The 16,497-nt window shown below is 39.0% G+C and overlaps 1 protein-coding gene and 1 long non-coding RNA gene across 5 annotated transcripts in view; one reads left to right on the forward strand and one right to left on the reverse strand.

The window, feature by feature from the left end:
- trappc6b (trafficking protein particle complex subunit 6B) overlaps positions 1-12,191 on the forward strand; it is a 34,649-nt gene extending 22,458 nt beyond the window's left edge. Inside the window, exons 4-5 of one of the 4 annotated variants that reach the window (XM_048599843.1) lie at positions 7,950-8,043; positions 8,499-8,563. In XM_048599843.1, coding sequence (XP_048455800.1) covers positions 7,950-8,043; positions 8,499-8,530 — 126 coding nt within the window. In that variant the 3' untranslated portion in view covers positions 8,531-8,563. Of the gene's footprint in view, positions 1-2,147; positions 2,248-7,949; positions 8,044-8,498 lie in introns of those variants that run through there. The other 3 variants (XM_020529885.2, XM_048599841.1, XM_048599842.1) reach the window with 3 other exon arrangements.
- A 1,353-nt stretch (positions 12,192-13,544) lies between these two features.
- On the reverse strand, positions 13,545-16,484 carry LOC125483670. The gene is made up of 2 exons (XR_007262616.1): positions 15,814-16,484; positions 13,545-14,879 (listed from the first exon to the last, which is right to left on the reverse strand). It is a non-coding gene; the product is annotated as an uncharacterized LOC125483670 (long non-coding RNA).
- Between the last annotated feature and the right edge of the window lie 13 nt (positions 16,485-16,497).

Raw genomic sequence — 16,497 nt, forward strand, 5'->3', positions numbered from 1 at the left:
CTAGAAACTCTACTCAAGATTTCGGACTGTTTTAGGATGCAAACAAACTCTCTTCTTGTACTTGGCATTGTGAATCTGTTTTGACATTTCAGTTTACTAGAAGTAATTTAAATATTTTGCTTTTACCCAAATCTAAGTGATTGCTTTGTCAGTCTGTCAGTTCATTGTGCACAGGAGAAACACTATAGGTTGCCCAGCATCACTTCAGTAGTTAAGGCACTAATGATGACCCTTCAGTAAATTTGCTTGCATTTAGAGTCATCGAGTAATACAGCACGGAAACAGGCCCTTCGGCCAAAACTGGTCCATGCTGACCATGGTGCCCACTCAGCTAGTTCCAATTACCCACATTTGGTTCATATCCCTCTAAACCCTTCTCATCCATGTACCATGTTTTTTAATGTCTTTTTAGATTGAGAATAACATATAATTCTCTTTCCTCAACTCAGTGGTAGTAGACTCTGTTCAGAGCCAGAAGGTTATGCCCTAATGCTGTGTTCCAGACATTCAAGCAAATAATCTGAGCTGACACTTCCCTGCAGCACTGGGTGAATATTGTCCTTTCTAGATGCCAAATTTCTGATGAAATTTTACATTGATGCTCTGTCTGCCCCCCTTTGTGTGAACATAGATCCTACGGCAGTATTCAAAGAAGAGCTGGGGAGTTCTTCTGGTGTCAGTATTTTTGAGTTATAATCTCAAGCATTATATACCATTCTAGACAGTTTACTTTGACACCCTAACATTCTGGCTTTTGTTCAGTCAATGCATCTAGCCAGGTAGTTTAATCATAACAGCATTTGGGTATCTTGGACTCACATGGAAGTGGAGGCATTTTGAATTGGAGTGATAAGTCATTCACTGAGCCATGAAGCTATCAACTAGCTGACTGAAATAACTCTTCAAAGGCTGGCATCCCATCACCAATCATCCTTTATTTATAAATGCATGGCCTTTGACAATAGCACTGCTTCTCTCGAGTCAGGCATTCAGGACCTCAGTATCCCTGACATTAATCCTCTTATGTCAGCCAGGTCTTCCTGATTTGGGGCTGTTAATCTGGTCCAATCATGGAACTCGTATGTGAGGTCCAACTGGTTGACCTCGTTGCAATCACTACACTGACCAATCTGTTGTTCTAAAGGGACTGGTTTCTAACATCTAAAGATGTTAGAATGATAGAATATGCCTGTGTAACTTGTAGCAGTAGAATGGAATCCGTTATAATGAGATTAACTAGCTTAAAAGCAAATGTGTACGTAAAACTCATTAGAATTATGTGTTTCCCACTTTCTCTCCCATCCCCCCCTCAAACATGATACTGAGCTCGGTAAAGTATTGGGCTAGCCTTCTGGTCAGCAGCTGAGTGGGTGCAGAAGCTGAAACCTGTTGGGATTAAGTGTTCTGGGAAAGATGGGCATTGGTTTAGGAGGTAACAGTATGTTCAAGGTCCTTGGAAGGATGGTGGTAGTTTTCAAGAACAGTGAGGTCAGAGCCTTTTCCTTTTGAGGAAAGGGGTGATTATGGCAGATTTAAAGGAGAAAGGAATAGTGCCTATTATGTAAGTCATTAATAAATCATGAATTATTGACCAACAAACATGAATCCTGTGGGACACCAATATTGATGTTTTGATAAAGAGTAAGTTTTATTGGAATATAGCAAATGTGAAATTGGACTTTAGACTAGGTGTTTGATAGAAGGGTGCAAAACCGTTAAAATAAATTATGTGTTTCTGTGCTCCAAAATATAATGATTCAATGAAAAGGTTTTTATGGCAATAGCCATAATAAAGTTAACAAAACTCATTTTGTTTCTGCACTTGGGAGAGGAAAGACCAGGGTTTACTTTCTGGTTTTAAAACGATGGACAAATTAATTGAATGCAAGAAATTCTGAACAGAAATTATAAAGAACATCAATCAAAATATAAGATAATATGAAGCCTGCTATAGCAATGTTAGTTAATTGACAAAAAATGACATTTAATGGAGACCTGCTCAAATTGTCTGTCTGGTTCCAATTTCCATACAGATTTGAGGTTGTGTAGACTTTGTTTCAAGATAGGAAGGTTCTGAAAAGTAACAGTGCAAAGCTTGGAGTGGTTAGATGTTATGAATGACTTTCACTTTTTGTTTTGATTTTCAGCAGTGCCTAGATCACTTCCCTTGAATAATGAATGAAAGTTGCAATATATGCATCTTGGATTCTGGCTTATCTTTGTAAAGGTTCTTGCTACAGTACCAACCGATGAAAATATCTAAACTGCTAAATAGGTAATAAAGATTGTGTTCTTATTCTAAGAATGAAAGAAGTAACATTTTAATTGCAACTCCTTTAGGGAATAAATTAATTGCAGTAGCATAGCTAATATCCTCCACAAGAAATACACTAGTTTGATTCCTTATTTATTTTCTTGATCACTTGAGAGTTGGTTTAAATATTTTCTCAAACACCAACAATAATTTGAGCTGAAATATTCAGCAAGTCAGGCAGCATTTACAGGAGAAAGTTAATGTTTTGAGGTTGGTAATCTTTTATCAAAGCCGACAAAAAGTAGAAATGTAGTAGGTTTTCACCCAATGAAACGGGGTGAAAGTTATCCTACAAGTATTTCTATTTTTCAGATTTCTGGCTTTTGCAATATTTTAACTTTTTTGATTTTTGAGTGGTACTGGTACAGAAACCTTTGAATCATGAATTCAGTAATTGATGGTGTATTTATTTGCAAGGTGATGCTCACGATCATATGATGCTTATGTTTGAATTGTGCATAACGGCTGTATGACCTGATTGTTGAAATAGCTTGCTGAATGGAATGACAACAGGAATTTGGTGAGATTTGGAATTCCCTAACAAGTAGAACAGAAAGTGTTGAAGTTTAGTCTGGTTTTTCTCTTTTTTTCGATAATTGTTGCTCCTTGAAGTTTTAGTCAGTCAGCTCCAAGTGTGGATTGGAAATTGCAAGCAAAATAGGCCATGTGGCGAAATTACCTACCCACAAGTTCACTACGTAATATGGGGTTGGCATTGAAACTGGCAGACCACCAACCAATATAAATAAATAACTTAAGGGTCAATTAAAGCTGTTAAAAGTTGATTGAATAACAAAAAATTATTATTCATAGGATGTGGGTCCCACAGCCAGCATTTATTCCCTGTCTCCAAGTGCCCTTAAACTGACTGGCTTACTAGGTCATTTCAGGGGCCAAGACAGAATCAATCACACTACTGTCGGTTTGGAGTTACGTGTAGGCCAAACTAGGTATGGAAGGCAGATATTCTTTCCGTAAATTACATTAATGAACCAGAGGCTTTTATGACAAATAACCAATTTAACTAGTTGTTAAGGGTTCCGGAGTTTATTTGTATTCAGATTTCACCACTTGCCATGTTGAGGACATGGCATGAGTCCCAACATTAGTCTGTTGCTCTGGATTACTATCGTATATTACATTACCACTATACCACTGCCTACCTTCACCATAATGCATTTGGTGTGGGCTGCATATTTGTTTTTAGAATGGCAGGAAGGAAGCAGGTACTATGTTTGTTTGGATGGTGCTCTTTACTCATTGTGTAATAGTAGCCACATGGCTTTTTAAAATGCAGTCCTCCGACCCCTCCTGGGTTGGAAAGCCTCTCCTACATGACCTCGATTTACCTAGATCTGGATTCCCATTGGGTCTCCTTAATGAGCCTGTCTGCAGTCCTAGCAGCTGCTGGCCTGTTTGATTGGCTAACAGCTCCCGAAGGTGGGGCACCATGCCTTTGATGGGTTTAAGTCCTACTTTGCACTATCTTAGTCCATCTACAGTGTCTTATGGCTGTGAGGCAGATTTGTCCTGTATCTCTGACTAAGTGTTAATTATTGTGCCTGGCAATTTTTTTCCAAAAATATGCTTTAGTGACATTTATAAAAGTACATCACAACTGTTCAAAATTGAATTTCAAATTAAATTGCTTCATTCTAATACTGTATATTACTGCATTTATAATTACAATTAATATTTACAAGATCCATTACATTGTAATGTACAGCCTTGGTTTTATCTAGTTTCCAACCTTCTGCGTACTGAAGCTGAAAGGCCTTAAAAGGGTGGCATTTTCCCAGTTGACCCTTTGTGGCACCTTCCCCAAACTTTAGTGCATCTTTCAGCTTATAGTCCTTGATCATGAAATATCCCAGAATGTACGACTTGTTTGTGGGCAGCTCTTTGCACTAGAACACCAGCATGTTTGTTTATTGTGGCTGGCAACTGAATAGCTAGTTGTAACTTGTTGCTTTGAGAAAGTACATATGGCAATCTGCTAATATACATCGTGTGTACAGTTAGATGAATCTGTTTGATTTGCTGAAAGAAATAGAGATGGGAATTTAGTGAGCTGGGGAAGGACATGCTTAGTGATAAAATTAAGATGAGCTAATTAGAGGATACCAATATGATAGGGATCTGAACTGTATTAAATAAAAACCTGGTATACATAAATAATTCCGAAGTAAACAGGAGTTGGGAAATGGTAAACATAAACATTAAAATCCATAACCACACTGATACCCATTACTTGACACTCCAATGCCATGTGGAAACTTCAAGACTTTTTTTGTTGTGTCCTGAATAAATACTTCTGCAGGAATTACTGTCCGGTTTCTCAAACTCGGGTAGGAAAAAGACAGCGCAGTAATCTAGGAGCACTGAAATCTCAGCATTCAGCATTTAAAAACTGTCAAGGGAGCTCAGGGGAGGACAAATACAGCACATCTATGGCACCAAAACAAATAACTACAGTGTAGTGATTGGAACAAGGTCAGCCAGATGGATCTCTTTAGAACACAAGTTCCCTGATTGGGGCATAATGATATCGGGACTGCCAATGTTGGACACAAGACTAATCGAGAGATGCAGTTTACTTTAAGGGGACGAAGTTTGGTGCCAAAACCATAGGATTAGCCCTGCATGTGTTGCAGGTCCCATGACGTACAAAGCTCAGGTGGAAGAGGTGGACCTGAACAAGCATGTGGTCCACATGAAAGCTGGAGTCTCGCAAATGGGGTGGGAGCAAAACATATCTGGGCCCTCAGAACATCTGGCAGGGCTGTCAGAACCCATGGCTTCTCCCCTCTCGCCTAGTGTTGAAGAACCCTGTGAGGACAGGATGGACATAGCAGATGCCGCTGCTTCAATGTTGTTACCACCTGAAGAAGGTGCATTTCTTCTGAGAAGCTCTGGGTGCAAGAGGTGGGCTACGGTTCAATACATGCTGCCAGTATCTGAGGCAGAGTTGGAGGAACCAGACCTGGAGAAGCTACAGGAATATTAATGGGCTTATATCCCAGGACTTAGAGGGGGAGGGAATATAGTGATTGGAATGAGGTCAGCCAGGTAAAGCTTCATAGAATATTAATTCCTTGATTGGACCAGATCCCTGGCGAAGAGTATAAACAAGAGCGTCAGAAGATCTGTTCACTCTAGGAGCCGGCTCTATGCTAGCTGGGTCAGTGTCTTGTACTATGCATGTGTAAATAAAGGGTAACAGGATACTGGTGTTTGTGGAGTTATTTCACACAGTAAAACCTAGAAATTCACTGAATTGTAGGGAATTTCATAGCTGAACAATTCTGCAACTGCGAACTGGAATCTCAAGAGGTATGTTTCCCATACCTAGAGTTTCCTGTCTGCCGAAGCCACTATTGATGAAGAGATTCAGTATTACCTCCCATTGTGCTAGCACAGCCTTCGGCTGCCTGTGTAAAAGGGTTTTCAAGAACAACAACATCAGATCTGATACCAAGCTCTTGGTTTACAGAGCTTTGGTGGTTCCTGGTCTCTTTAAGGCTCTGAAACGTGCACTGTCTACACCAGACTTCTCAAGGTGTTGGCGCAGCACCACCAATGCACCTGTGCAAGATCCTGAGAATCTGCTTGGAAGAAAGACGCACCAACACGAGTGTCCTTGACGAGGCCAACATCCCCAGCATTGAGGCACTGAGGCTACGATAGGCTGGGCAGGTCATCCACATGACCAACATGAGACTCCCCAAGCAGGTGCTCTACTTCCAGCTCTGAAACGGCAGGTGGACAGAGGAAGTGCTTCAGTAATACCCTCGAGGCCTCACTGACTAAGTGCGGCATTCTCACAGGCACCTGGGAATCACTGGCCCAAGACCATCCAAAGTGGCAGAGGAGCACCTGGCAAGGTGTCAAGCATTTTGAGACTTGCCATCGGGGGAAGAAGCAGAGGCCAAGCGAAAACCGCATAAGGAGAGCACTGCCACATCAATGCCTCATTCACTCCTTCCTGCGACCACCTTGCGTCCCAAGTGTAACAGATCCTGTGGAAGCTGCATCAGTCTGTATTGCCACCTATGGACTTGCTCTGAGTGTAAGAGAGTCATCCTCATCTGCGAGGGTCCACCAATGATGATGCTTCCCTAATGCTAAGCAAAAGAGAATGCAGTGAGGCTGCAAAATATTTTTGAGGGAGAAAGGGCAACAGCCAGTAGTTATGGTCTGCATAGGAAGCAACAATGTAGGAAAGAGAAGGGTTATGGACCTGCAAACAGTGTCTCAGGAGGAAATTAAGGAACTGGGTCTTCAAGGTAGTAATGCCTGAAAAACATCCAATAGCGTACATTGAGTATAGAAATAACAGGATGTGATAGCTTTGTGAGTGGCTGGAGAAATGGTGCGGGAGGATGGGGCTTTGGAATCTATTCATGGTAGAGATTTCTAGAAAGAACCACTGTCTTCAATGAAATGTTAACTGTTGTTACAGCAAAGATTTAACTTATTTTAGCAAGGGATGGTCCACCAGAAGGAAAGTAGAGCAGAGAGAATTTAGAGGGGAAATAAAGTTAAATTTGCTTTGAGATCCGGTGGGAATACAAGGTGGTGTAAGATGTGCTGGGAGTGTATATGAACAAATGCAAGTAATATGTTAATTAAGGTTGGTGATCTGCAAGCGTGACAAGACCATGATGTATTAGAAATACCTTGGCTCACAGGGGAGGGTTTAGTACTTTACACACCTTTTTCAGGCAAAATAATCGCACTAACGGATCATATTGAAAAATGAGATATTTGTGCACTTCGGTGTTGCGTATGGCATGATTCAGATGAATTCTACAAACTATTTTTTAAAACTCATCCTAGATGAATGCTCACTAAATTGTGGGACTGTCTTGCTTTAGCAGTATCAATACACTTAGAAATGCACAACCTTGTGTCTAACACACTTAGAAACTTAATAGACACTCGATTGGGAGTTAACTATATTTTTGATATCCAGGATTTCATAATGCTAAAGTGAGACACAGACCCATGAACAGTTCATGCAGTTCAATAAACAGTACCTTAAATAGCCCTTGATTGTTGTAACTCTAGCCAAAAGCTTAGTTTTTTAAATTGAGATTTCTGTTTGCATTGTTCTGACTCTGAGAATGTTTGTTTATTTGGAAGCGGAAAAATATAAATGGAATCAAATGTCTTTCATTTATTATACATTTAAAAATGTCATTACATGTATTGAGCTATCTTGCAGAACTTAGTTGTGCATTTAGTGCAAAGTGGACATTAAGGATCATAGAATCCTTAGTGTGGAAGCAGGCCATTCGGTCCATCCAGTCCACACCAACCCTTCAAGAGCACCCCACCCTGCTAACCCAGCTAGCCTGGACGCAGTGGGCAACTTAGCACAACCAATCCACCTAACTTGCATATCTTTGATCTATGGGAGGAAACCAGAACAGCCAGAAGAAATCCATGCAGAGACAGGGAGAATGTGTAAACTCCACACAGTCACCCGAGGCTGGAATCAAACATCGGACCCTGGCAATGTGAGGCAGCGGTGCTAACTTTAGCTAGCCATGTTGAGTTTTGATTTAATATTGATTTTCAATATTCTTTGCATATTACAGGAGGTTAACATCATCCTTATCTTTTATTTCAGTATTTGGCGTTTACTTGTGGAATAGTTCGAGGTGCGTTATCGAACTTGGGAATTAAAAGTATTGTGACAGTGGAAGTTACTGCAATGCCTGCATGTAAGTTGTGTGGTGACTTAAAAATAGTTGCATTTGAGAGTTTTTAGTTTGTTACAACTGCTTGGAGCTAAGGGGTTGCTCCACATCAGTTGTCAATACTTTTCGATTAGCTGATCATCTTCCATGCATTTTGCTACTCTTTGATAATCAAGAAGAGAAATTCTGATAAACAGAATTATGGCAAAATATGGTGAGAGAATTGGTTATCATTTTAGAATATTTGGCCGATAGTCTGCTTTTACCTTTGCAACTAAGCTGCCTTGTAATGTTTTTCCCCTTGATTGCTTATGAATAATATATTAAGAAAACTGTAGTTTTACTTAAAGGATGTGTTCAAATTCAGGTACAAGTATGGTTGTTAGTATACGGTGATAAAGCAAAATTAATTAAAGGAAATAATTGCAAGAGCTTTTGTATCCCAAATGAAGTAGTTATCTATTTTTTTTTTTTTGCAGGTAAATTCCAAGTAATGATACAAAAGATGTAGAAGATATCTTCTCAAGCACTCAAGTATTAGCTTAAAATCTAGATGATTTAAAACATTGAAAGTATTATGTTATCTTCTGTGAAATGACATTACAATGAATTTGTTTACATAAATGATTGTCTTCAGCTCTGTGTTTAAGTTTTGTAACTTTTAAATGGGAGTTTAGTGATCACCATATACCACTGCATTGATCATCTAGCAGAATAAAAATTCAGTTTAGACTAGGTTAATAAATTGGACTCCTGGTGTGTATTCCAATTTGTTTTTAGAGATGTAACTAGGTTGATCTATTTCTTTTACTTTGCAATTCATTTTTTAAAAAAGCGCTTAGTTTATTTTTACTTTAATTGGATGAAGTAAAACTATTGCAAGTGCAGAAATTTTAGAATTGGAATAAAATTTTTAAAATATACAACCATTTCAAGGCAGAACAGTTTTAGGTGAAGATCCTTGGTCAGTTTAGGTAAATTTTGAATCAACCTGTTCAGATATGTTATGATGACCTCTGGAGAAGGTGGGACTTGAACCACCTGGCCCAAGGTTGGAACAGTACCATTGTGCCAGAAGAGCCCTCCTTAGTCCGTATTTGGGGTTAAGTCCCATTCCAGGGACCTGCTTTGAGGCCGACACACTAGTGCAGTACTAATTGAAATGCTGTTATAGCAAAGGTGCTGTCTTTCAGATGAGATGGTAGAGTAGGTGAGATAGGAATCACCACTGATTTTTTTCAATTGCCTTTAAATAATGCTGCATTCATGTTTTCTCAGATACAGCCCCTCTTAAAGAATTGGGCAAATATTTCTTCTGGAACGGGAAGATAAATAGGACATTTAAACCTGTTAGTATGGAAGTGCTAAGTTTTACTGCACACTCGGCATGTTGTGCTGGAATAAAGAAGTTTAGGCTTACACGTACAGAATATGCAGATGTAATAATTTAAAACTGGTTTTGGAGTAATAAACAATATTTGTCAATATGTATAAAATTATGGTGAAAAAATTGAAGGATAGCTCTGTATATTTAATAATTCTCCACTTATTTGCTTACTTGTGCAACAAACTATAGTCCACACACACACACACACACACAACCAGATAGAGTAACCATTGATGTCTTCCAATGACAGTGGTTTTGGTTTTTTTGTTTTTTTCTTGGCTAAATTGAGCATGTTATCGTCAGTAATTGGCTGTTTATTTCTTCTGTCATGGATGAGGCCAGCGTTTATTGGCCATCCCTAATTGCCTAGAGGGCTGTTAAGAGTCAGCCACATTGCTGTGGGTCTGGAGTTAGTCTAGGTAAGGATGTCAGTTTCCTTCCTAAAGGACATTCAGGTTTTTCCTGACAATCGGCAATATATTTATGCTCATCATTAGATTCTTAATTCCAGATTTTTACTGAATTCAAATTCCACTAACTGCTGTGGTGGGATTCAAACTTGGGTTCCGGGATTAACAGTCCAGTGATTAATACCACTAGGCCGTCCTTCCCCTCAGCTTTCATTTACAAAGCAGTCAGGAACTAAACTGTTTATACAACTGAAGTATGTAAGAGAAAGGATTGAAATTGTTCAGAACAACTGGTTCTATGAACAGCTAACATAGAAAATAGGATTGTAGTAGATTACTCAGTCCTTTGAATGGCAGAGTAGACTCCATGTGATCGTGGCTGATCATCTAACTCAGTCCTGAGTTCCCAGTTCCTGCTTTCTCCCCGTATCCTTTGATTCCTTTAGACCTAAGACCTATATCTAACTCTCTTTCTTGAAAACATGCAATGATTTGGTCTCAACCAGTTTCTGTGGCAGAGAATCTCACTCTCAGGATGAAGAAATTTCTCTTATCTTAAATAGCCTACCACGTATCCTTAAACTGTGATACCTAGTTCTAGACTTTCCGGTCATTAGGAACATCCTTCCTGCATTTACCCTGACTAATCCATTTAGAGTTTTATGGGTTTCAATGAAATCTCCCATCAATCTTCTAAATTCCATTGAATATAGTCTTAACTGATCCATTCTATCTCCATCAGTTAGTCTTGCCATTCCCAGGAATCAGTCTGGAAAACCTTTACTTGCATTCTGTCCATAGCCTGAACATCCACCCTCCGAAAAGGAGACCAAAACAGCACACAGTACTCCAGGTGTGGTCTCCCCAAGGCCCTGTACAACTGCTGTACTCAAATCCTCTTGCTATGAAGTCCAACATATTTTCCTTCTTCACTGCCTGCTGTACTTGCACATCATAGAATCCCTACAGTGCAGAAACAGGCCATTTGGCCCAACAAGTCTACACCGCCCCTCCGAAGAGCATCCCATCCAGACCCATTCCCCTATACCTCTGCATTGCCCATGTCTAACCCACCTAACCTAAACATCCCTGGACAATTTAGCATAGCCAATCCACCTACCCTGCACAGTTTTGGACTCTGGGAGGAAACCAGAGCACCCAGAGGAAACCCATGCAGACACGGGGAGAATGTGCAAACTCCACACAGACAGTCATCCAAGGGTGGAATCGAACCCAGGTCCCTAGTGCTGTGAGGCAGCAGTGCTAACCACCGAGCCACCCTAAAAGGAAGAGCCCTTCACCTTGGGGTGGTTGTCCTTGTGATTGTTGCACAAGGACACACAGGTCTAGCTTCACCTCCCATTTTCCCAATCTATTGCCATTCAGATAATCTGCCTTTTCTTTCTCTACCAAAATGGATAACTTCGTCTTTGTCTACATTACACTACATCTGCCATACATTTGCCCACTCGCCCAACTTATCCAAATCAGACTGAAACATCCGTGTATCCTCCTCACAGTGCACCCTCCCACTTACCTTTGTACTGTTTGCAAACTTGGAGATTTATACCTAAATCATAAAAATATATTGTAAATAGCTGGGATCTGAGTGCTGATCCCTGCAATACCCCAGCAATTACTGCTGTACTCCGAAAAAGACCATTTATTCCTACTCTTTGTTTCTGTCTGACAATCAGTTCTCTCTCCATATCGGTGCACTGCCCCAATCCCATGTACTGTTTTCTCTCCACTTTTTTTAAATAGTGGGGTTACATTAGCTGCCATCCAATCCAAATTGTTCCAGACTCTCTAGAATCTTGAAAAATGACCACCGATACAGTCACTTTGTTTCTGTAAGTAATGTGGGATTTATCAGCCTTTAATCCCACCAATTTCTCCAACATTATTTCTCTACAAATACTGACGTCCTTCAGTTTCTCCCTCACTAGATCCTATGTTCCCACTGCTTTTGGGATGTTATTTGAATCCTCTTTTTGTGAAGACAGAACCAAAATATGCATCTAATTGGTTTACCATGTTTCCTCCCCATTATAACTTGCGTCAGAATTGGGGGATGTTAAGATCTGTCGACAATTAGGTAGGCCAGAAAAAAAGACAGTGCAATCTATGTTTATTGTTCCTTATTTGGGCCAGCATTACGAATATAAATTTGCTATATAGAATTAATTAAAATGTAGTCCATATTTATTTTATCTTTGTGAGTGAGCATGTTTACTTTCTGTAACTTGTATACATCAGACTAACTTCTGAATTCGATAAATTCTACAACTTTTCAGAGTTATTGTAATATTTTGACTGGATTGAAGACGTTAATAAAGGATGAAAAATACCATGCTGTTTTTCCAACATACAAATACTAAGCCACCGTGTCTTGTCTTATCCCAGTTCAAGTATAAATGAGTGTTTCAACTCTAACTTACAAATATAAGTTTTGTTAACACGAAAAAGAATGTTTGAAGGAAGAGAAACTGAGTTCTGTTCAAGATAAATTTAGACAGTGGTTGTATCTGTTCTAGCCAAATAAATATAAATTTCACCTTGGACATGAAATTTTACTGGTGACATTTTTGTTTTGAAATAACTTGTAATCCCCCAAAATCCAAAACAAAAAATGCTGGAAAAGCAGTCAGGTAGCATCTGTGGAGAGTAGTTTGTTTAGAACGTATTTATTTCACATGGGGGAATGTCCCCAAAAGGCTGAAGAGTGTAAACAGCCAAGAATGGACAGTTAGTCATGAGATATTAGAATGGGTGACTATAACCTAGGTTACAAAAATAGAAATTGCTGGAAAAGTTCAGCAGGTATGGCAACGTCTGTGGAGAGAAATCAGAGTTATCATTTCAGTTTGAGTGACCCTTCCTCATTACCTTAGTTAAAACAGTTACATTAGCTCCTGGTTGAGCAACCACTCTTTTAAAAATTTTGATCACTTTCAAAAACTTCTGACCATACCCCTAATCTCTCCTCCACCTCATCCCCTATCTTAATTACTAATTGCACAACTGACAGCTATTCGTTCAGCTGTTAAAATCCTAAACTCTGGTTTCTGACATTGCTTAAAACTCGTTCTTTCCAACTTGCTGGCCCCTTGCAGTTTGCACCAATTTTCTTTTACCCAACCGATTTTTTTTAAAAAAAAAAAGCCTTTCGGTCCTCTGCCCTCAGGTCCCCTAATGGTGTTGTATCAGGCTTTAACGCTCACATGAAGTACTTTTAGTGTATTTCTGTTAGATGTGCTATTTAAATGTAAGATATTAAAAGGTGAAATTTGGGAATCTTAAACTGATGAAAGTGCAACTGCCAAAGTTTTAGTGAATGGAGTAAAAGGTGTGCAGAGTCCAGAGTTGGAGGAACACTTCTTGAAGATTGCGAGGCAGAAAAGAAATTACAAAGAAGGGGCAGATAGAGACCATAAAAGTGCTTGAAATTCTCTTTCTGTCTAAAGTATCGGCGAAGTTGGGAATCAGTGAAGATCAATGAGTGCAGAGGTGATGGGTGAGCTGGTCCTATACAGGTAGCAGAATTTTGGTTGCGCTTAGGAGAATGAACAGCATTGGACAAGTCAGGTCTTTTTAGATATTTTCATCAGAAAGACCAAACATTACAGATGAACATTTAAAAAATTTGGAGAAAACAGTAGGAAAAGAAACAATGGGCCATAATGTTCTTCAATTGAACACAGGTGACGAGTTTATGAAATGTGCTCTTTGACAAGTACTATTTTTAATATGGCATTGCACATCAGAGCTAAATATAACAGTAACAGGCTTGAATAGCAATTAGATTAAAGCTGTAAGCAACTTGTTTCCCATTTTAAATGTATTTTTGTTTTATTATAAATTCTCTTGTCCATATTTGTAATCCAGCCTTGTCACAATGGTTGTATTCTCCTGCTTGTGGTAACTGCAACATCCACTGATCAAAGGATGCAGTTAATGAAATTTACATAGGTAGATTAGTTTCTGATGTAAGTGTGGATATGGGGAATTTGAGGAAAAAAAATTGACACCTTATGTAGACTTTTTAATTAGCTATCCAGTCTAAGGAAGGATCATGCCATAATACAAATACATGAATGAAGACTACTGTAGAATTTGAAAAAAAAAGACTGGTCCATTGCATGTTTTTTTTTTCATCCTCTAGGCACAATCTTCTGTAGAATTTCAGATAGTTGGCCAAAACTCCATTGTTATCTAGAATTACAGAATCCCTAGTGGGGAAGCAGGCCATTCAGCCCATCAAGTCCACACTAACCTTCAGAAAAGCATCCCACCCAGATCCATTCCCCTATCCTATCCCTGTAACCCTGCTAACCAGCCTAGCCTGCACACCCCTGGATGCTATGGGAAATTTAGCATGCCTCCTCCAATTAACCTGCACATCTGTGGGAGGAAACCAGAGCACCCAGAGGAAACCCATGTAGACAGGGGGAGAATGTCGGTGTGGAGTTTGCACAGTCACCCGAGGCTGGAATTGAACACAACTCCCTAGTGCTGATTTAGGTTAGCACTGCTGCCTCACAGCTTATTTTACAACTGACATCTCACAAGCAATGGTATTCTGACCAATTATCAGGATTAATCTTTCAGAACCAGTTAGCTAGAATCCACATAAGCAGTGAGCTTAAGATATTTCTAACCATTCTTGACTCTTACATGGTTAAAAAGTTTTGTTTAAACTTTGGAATTTCGTGGCTTCATTGTTTCAGTAAATAACTTGGTATACAGGGTTTTTTTTTTGCAAAAAGTAGATTGATAATTAAATCAAATCAATAACAAACCATTCCAAAACTAGTCAGACTATTTATTCAAAACAGTTATTTGGCACTGTTTTTCATCTGTGCACTTTATCTTCAGTTTTAAATGTCACTGCAGTTTGTTTAATATCCTCAAATTTCAGACATTGTTTGTCCATCAAAATAGAAAGATCCACATTTTAAAAAAGGATAATGAAATAAGCAAGTTGAAAATTATAGTAGAATTCTTATTCCAGACTGCAGTCATGTTAATCATTATCTGCAAGATCGCTCTGTTCAAAATACCTGAAAAAGCAAACAAATTAAAGTAAATGTTTACAGTGAAATACATTCACCCAGCTACTTTCTACAGAGAGAAGATTCCCTTTCTTTATATCAGTGTGTCAGAATTAAGATGGTTGTTGTTGTTGTTCTCCATAAATTTATCTAGAAAGATCCTAAACTCATCTTAAATTTCTGCATTATATTCCTAAGGTCCTATCTAGTTCACTGCTTTGCAGCTTTCAGTTTGGCAAAGAAAATTATAATCACCTGTGCTGGTTCAGAAGACTTTCTCCATGTATTTGTCGTTTAGACTCCTCATTGTTCACAAGCACAAAAATAATTTCATACTTCCCCACATTGTTTGCTACCTGCTTGTCCAGTCATGAACTCGTCTACATTCCTTCAATTTCTTACAGCTTTTGTTATCTTTGTGTACTAGAATATTATGACATGTCATAATGATTTATAATTAGCCTAGGTCCAAGCACCAATCTTCAGGGTATTCCACTAGCTAAACCTCCTCATCCTGAAACTACCTGTTCATTTCTACATTTTATTTTCTGTCTATTAATCAATCTTAAGTCCATGCTGAGATATTACTCAACTTTGATAGTACCTCTTACATGGCAACATGGCATTATCTAATGGCTTCTGGAATGTACCCCACAGGTTTCCCCTCATTTCCCCTTCTTGTTACACCCACAAAAGCTCCAATGGATTTGTCACAGATGTTTTCTTTTTGCAAAACCATACTGACCCTAGCATATTTTGATTTTCCACTACTCTATTACCATGTCCTCAACAACAGATTCTACTATCTTCCCTATTAGAAATGTCATGCCACTTGGCTAATGACTCCCAGTTTCTTCTTTCTGTCTTCCTTGGATAAGATAAGACTCTCAAACTTGACGAGCTCTCAAATATGCAGATGTGAAGTCTATAGCAAATTAAATACCTGGCAACTAAACAAATAAGTAAATTCACTGCTGACAATTCTGCATCTTCTGGATTTTCCTACAAGAAAAGAAAAATTAATGAAAATCATGATATTTGGGAGGGATTGAGGTAGAGTGATAACGATATACCAGGGTATAAATATAAAAGTATACAAAATTCAACAGATCATTGTAGTTTGGTCATTTCAACTTAATATGGTGATAGCACAAGCAACTACCTTTGTTGGCTGGACAAATAGTCACTTAAGAGGCAGAGTAAAACTATCCAGCTTCTTCCTACCACTCTTCCACAGAAGTGCCACTGTCTAGTACAGGGTCATTTTGATAGTCAACAAGCATCTCTGAGCCATCATTCTATAGCCACAACTCCTCCTTCCTTAAGTCCGAGAAAGTAGCATTCTTCTCACGTTTCTGACGAGCCGCAAATAATTAAATACGCAGTGTTTCTTTACTAGAAAATAAAAGATGGTATGGCAAGTAACTGAACTGAGGCAATTTGACTTTGAAACCAATGGTAGAAAATTACGCATGGAGGGGAAGGAAGTCAGTAGTTAGCTGAAAAATCAAAGTAAATCCTGCAGCCATAAAGAGTTACAAGTGAGCTGAAATGCTGGAGCGTAATCATCTTAGGTATGGGAACAAGAGGGGCTACTACCAGCTTGAAGTACCCCAGCGGACAAAGG

Source organism: Rhincodon typus, chromosome 8 (genome assembly GCF_021869965.1).
Source record: "Rhincodon typus isolate 14 chromosome 8, sRhiTyp1.1, whole genome shotgun sequence".
In the NCBI taxonomy this organism is placed as follows: Eukaryota; Metazoa; Chordata; class Chondrichthyes; order Orectolobiformes; family Rhincodontidae; genus Rhincodon; species Rhincodon typus.